Genomic DNA, 5,363 nt, shown 5'->3' with positions numbered 1-5,363 from the left:
GAGGCAGGCGGATCACCCGAGGTCAGGAGTTTGAGACCAGCCTGGCCAACATGGTGAAACCCCGTCTCTACTAGAAATACAAAAAAATTAGCCAGGCATGGTAGTGGGCACCTGTAATCGCAGCTACTTGGGAGGCTGAGGTAGGAGAATTGCTTGAACTCAGGAGGTGGAGGTTTCAGTGAGCCGAAATCGTGCAATGCACTCCAGCCTGAGTAACGGATTGAGACTTTGTCTCAGAAAACAACAACAACAACAACAACAAAAACTCAAGCTTGGAGTGCAACTATCTGCATTTAGCTCTAGTCTCTACCCATTATTAGCTGTGTGACCTTTCTAAGCCTCAGTTTCTAATCTGTACTGTAAAGATTAAATAAGACAGTTCTTGTAAGATGATGCTAAATATAGTACCTATCATATAGTAAACACTATATGTTTGTTGGTCCATAACTCTGGTGTGGAGGAAATTCATCTCTACTCAACTTCTGTTTCAAGCCCTGATTCCACTGGGATGATGGGAACAATGTGAATCAGTTTGGGGATTTGCCCCCTCCTTTTCCCCACGGTGGAGTCTAAGTAGGGGGAGGTATATGATGCCAAGGTGAGGCTCATCTGGTCCTCAGCCATCTATTCACAAAGGTGTCCACTGACACCTTCTTTCTTCTCATCTACCTGGCCCTTTCAAGCCCAGGGACCAAGCAGAAGAGGGGAGTCATTCATTCAGATACTTCCTTTCTGGCTAGGTCAGGAGTTTCTGCAAAGTTGTCTATTGTCTGCCTGGCTTATTATACAACTGTTCTTTCTCAGGGTCCTGTACACCTAGGGTCCTTTCCAGGAAGCAAAGAATGGGACCCCAGGTGCCCTGAGCCACCAACATCTAGATTCTATTTCCCCCAGCTGGTGAGAGGTAAGGGAAATCCCTCAGATCTTCAAGGGGGCATCCGCTCTCTTCAAATCATACTTTTCCCAGTTTTGTCTCAGCCCTTGAGTCTCCTCTGTTCCTCTGAAGGCTTTAGGTATGGATTTCTGTTTTCTGTTCTTTCACATTCTCCTCTCCTACCTGCCCAAGCTATAAGCCTAGGCTGCTTGGTTGCTTGGATGGAGTGTGGGGAAAGGGTAAAAGGAGAAACACAAGATGGGGAAACCTATCAGATAATATTTTTTCAGCATAGTTGTTGGTGTCATAATTATTTTTTATTAGTTCAGGCTCTTTTTTTTTTTTTTTTTTTTGAGATGGAGTCTTACTCTTGTCGTCCAGGCTGGAGTGCAATGGCACAGTCTCAGCTCACTGCAACCTCTGCCTCCCAGGTTCAAGCAATTCTCCTGCCTCAGTCTCCTGAGTAGCTGGGATTACAGGCATACACCACCATGCCCAGCTAATATTTGTATTTTTACTGGAGATGGGTTTTTGCCATGTTGGCTTGCCTGGTCTGGAACTCCTGACCTCAGGTAATCCACCCGCCTTGGCCTCCCAAAGTGCTGGGATTACAGGTGTAAGCCACCACGCCCAGCCTAGTTCAGGTTCTTATTATCTCTCTTCTGTGCTACTGCAGTAGCCTTCCAGCTGGTCTTTGTCCCTAGTCTCACCCCCTTCCAATCCCCTGCTATAAGATGGCTCTTTTTAAAAGACAAATCTGGCTCTGACCTATGTCTAAAGTGTTCCTTGGCTGGTGACTGTTCACCAGACCCCATGCCAGGGCCCTAGCATGGTGCCCAAGGTGCTACTGGACCTCACCCTGTGCCTCCAGGATCCCTTCTGGCCTCTCCCTGGCTGAGCTTTGTTCTCCTCTAAAACTGAACCAAGTATAAGTTCCCGAACTCACCTTCTTGTTCTTGCACATGCTGTTTCCACTGACTGCACTGCCTGTCTTCTTCAATCTGATGAATTCTCTTTCATTTCTAAACCCAAATCAGCTGTCACCTCCACTAGGACGTCTTCCCTGTCATTCGCTGCTCTTAATCACAGCAATGACTCCCTCCCTCTGTGCATCACAGACCTCTAATTTATTTGACTGTATGTCTATCACTCGTGTCAGAACAGCAAACTTTTTTAGAGCATTCACTGTGCTTATACATCTCTGCATTCGCATCACTTAGCTTAGCGCGTAGCGCCAAGTAGGCCCACAAGTTAGCCAGACTTGGGAACACATAGGAAGCAGAGTAGGGGTTAATGGGAATACTAGTTGGAGACAAAGGCAGGGACAGCAGCTAGAATAAGGCTGTTTAGCAGAAAAGGAGCCTGGGAGGAACAAGGCGAGGAACTGCTGTAAGGGGAACGGTACTGCCCTGGCCTGGTGCGCCTCTTCTCCCAGCACGTGGGCGGCCCCGCTCCGCGGCCTGGAACTACAAATCCCAGGATTCTCAGCGGTGTGAACAGGAAGTGTCCTGTCCGGCCGTGGCGACGGTGAGGGGCGGCGGCCCAACGGCGGGAGATTCAAACCTGGAAAAAGGAGGAACATGGAGAGGAGAGCAGCGGGCCCAGGCCGGGCAGCGTGTGAGTGCGGGAAGGGTCTGGGAAGGTCTCGCAGTGGTGCCGCTGGTCGGGGGCTTGGCTGTCCTAGGAGAGATTGGGGCGTGTGTCGGGCGTGGAGCCTGAGGGGCGAGGGCGGTGGGACTGCTCAGTGGGACGGGAGTCCTCAGCCCGGGCGCCGCGGGCCTGAGTGGAACTGTGAGCGGCGCATTGTCCCCCGAATAACGTGCTTTAAAGCTTACAAAGAATTTTCTCCCTATTTCCAAGTTCTGGGGTTCCGGAGTCGGGAGAATGTAGGTGGTCCTGATGGCTCCTTAAAATTCCGCAGTTACTGCTGGCTACCATACTTGTCCAGCGCTGCCACGGGACAAGACGCCTCAAGGGATCTGGGGGACTCTTGGGCTTTGAGATGCCGCTTTCGGACAATGCCTGTCAAACAGGGGGCTGAAATTACCCGGGCAGCTTGTTTGAAATGCAGATTCCCGGGACCTGTCCCAGAGCTTCAGTTCCAGAAGGTCTGGTTTGGGGCCCATAATCTGCATTTATAACAAGCACTGCTATGCTTCTTCCCCGACCCCAGGTGATTGTGAGGAAGGTAGTCCCTGGGCCACATTTTCAAAAACACTGTTTTGTTTTTTTGTTTTTGTTTTTGTTTTTTTTTTTTGAGACGGAGTCTCGCTCTGTCGCCCAGGCTGGAGTGCAGTGGCCGGATCTCAGCTCACTGCAAGCTCCGCCTCTCGGGTTCACGCCATTCTCCTGCCTCAGCCTCCCGAGTAGCTGGGACTACAGGCGCCCGCCACCTCGCTCAGCTAGTTTTTTGTATTTTTTTAGTAGAGACGGGGTTTCACCGTGTTAGCCAGGATGGTCTCGATCTCCTGACCTCGTGATCCGCCCGTCTCGGCCTCCCAAAGTGCTGGGATTACAGGCTTGAGCCACCGCGCCCGGCCAAAAACACTGTTTTAGAGAGAGAGAGACGAGTTGGAAGGTTGGAAGGGGCAGAAAAGTTCTATCTGATTTTCTGAATGAAAGGCAAAACCTGCTCCTTCTTCCACCCCTCCCTTCCTCTCTATTAGGATTCAAAAAGCAAAGTCCATGTCCAGTCTTCTGTTAAAGGAAAACTAGTTCCAGACCTGAGAAGGACAGGAAAACCGTTTTTTGGTTTTTTATTTTTTTGAGACAGCCTGTGTATGTACAAAATCCCTCCCATCGCCCACAGTCCTCAGTTCATAACTCTGAGGTGATGTCATTCACTTACTGGTTTATTTTCCATGCTTAACAACCAACACTTGTTCCTTGTACACCCTGTTGGAGGAACTGATGGCTTTCCTGTGGTTGGCCAGTGTTTTCAAATCTGTATTTGGAGGGGGGTGTGTGTGTGTGCTCGCGCATGTGTTTTAATTTACTTAACTGCTCATTCAAATAAGCCCTGCCCTTGCCTGAATCATTGCAGAATATGCAATATAAGGAAATAGGATAAAAACCGGGAATGACATTAAGTACTGAGTCAAAGACAGATTGGCCAAGCTCTGCCTTTTTTCAAGCCCTCTGAGTTTATTTTCTTACTCTGTGTGTAGCTTTCTCTTACTCTTTCTGTTTGATTTTGTATCGTGTTTCTCAAGGAAAATAGAGAGAGGGGAGAGAAAGAAGGATTAAGGGAGGCTGTAACTAAGGTAAATTATGATTGCTGTCTCACTTGAGGGATTTGCTATTCTTGGGTTTGGAATCAGTACTCTGTATTTTATTTAGCTTGAAGATTCTTTTCCTCCTTGGGTGACCTATACCAAAAAGGATAGTGAAGGTACCTTTGTGATCTTTTAAACTTTTCTTTGTCCTTCCACTTAATCTCAAGTGAGTGGCATGTTTCCCTCTGTTGGACTGCCTTTCTCCATGTTCTGCCTATTTATTCCTTAAGGTCTAGTTCATAGCTAGAATCCTTTGCTTCCTCTGCTGCTTCCATTGTTTTTATTCATGGGCCATAATCATACTTATCACATTAGATTAATTTATCAAGATGTTTTTCTCTTCTAATAACAATAATCTTTGGGCGCTGTGGTTTACGCCTGTAATCCCAGCACTTTGGGAGGCCAAGGTGGGAGGATCACTTGAGCCCAGGAGTTCAAGACCAGCCTGGGCAACATGGTGAGACCCAGTCTCAACAAAAAATACAAGAATTAGCCAGACATAGTGGTGCCCTGTTTCAAAAACAAACCCACCAATAACTCTATTGTCCAGGCTGGAGTGCAGTGGCACCATCATGGTTCACTGCAGCCTAGAAGTCCTGGGCTCAGGTGATCCTCCCACCTCAGCCCTGCCCCGAGTAGCTGGGACTACAGGTGTGCACTGTCACTCCAGGCTAATTTTTGCATTTTTTGTCGAGACAGGGTCTCAACATGTTGCCCAGGCTGGTCTCAAACTCCTGGGCTTAAGTGAGCCAGCGTCCAGAAATGCTGGGATTATAGGCATGAGCCACCATGCAGGCCTTTATCTCTGCATTTCTTAAGAGTAGGGGTCTGCTAGTCCAGTGCCTGGCATAAAGGAGGTATTGATGAATGAATAAATGAGTGAATGATGAATCCTGGTTGGTTCTATTACCTAACCTCTGAGAGAGTAACCAACAAGGATGACACAGGTCCAGTTCTTGGAGAACTCAGTCTAATTAGGGATAAGAAAAGGAGTTAAGTTTAAAGCCAAAGAAGGCTCTGGATGTCTCAGCTGGAAGGCACTGAGGGAAGTTCCATTAGTAGACTTGAGGAGGAAGAGGACAGGAAGATGGCTACAGAGGAAAAAGAAGTAATGCCTCGAGGCCGGGCGCGGTGGCTCAAGCCTGTAATCCCAGCACTTTGGGAGGCCGAGACGGGCGGATCACAAGGTCAGGAGATCGAGACCATCCTGGCGA

The 5,363-nt window shown here is 48.4% G+C and overlaps 1 protein-coding gene across 2 annotated transcripts in view; it reads left to right on the top strand.

Moving 5' to 3' along the window:
• Positions 1-2,385: 2,385 nt before the first annotated feature.
• The window catches only part of IQGAP3 (IQ motif containing GTPase activating protein 3), a 52,030-nt gene continuing 49,052 nt past the window's right edge, over positions 2,386-5,363 (top strand). Inside the window, exon 1 of one of the 2 annotated variants that reach the window (XM_011992786.1) lies at positions 2,386-2,491. In XM_011992786.1, coding sequence (XP_011848176.1) covers positions 2,455-2,491 — 37 coding nt within the window. In that variant the 5' untranslated portion in view covers positions 2,386-2,454. The remainder of the gene's footprint in view (positions 2,492-5,363) is intronic. The other variant, XM_011992787.1, reaches the window with a different exon arrangement.

The sequence above is a fragment of the Mandrillus leucophaeus genome, unplaced genomic scaffold (assembly GCF_000951045.1).
Source record: "Mandrillus leucophaeus isolate KB7577 unplaced genomic scaffold, Mleu.le_1.0 Scaffold418, whole genome shotgun sequence".
NCBI lineage: Eukaryota > Metazoa > Chordata > Mammalia > Primates > Cercopithecidae > Mandrillus > Mandrillus leucophaeus.
This window is presented reverse-complemented; position numbering and strand designations above follow the sequence as displayed.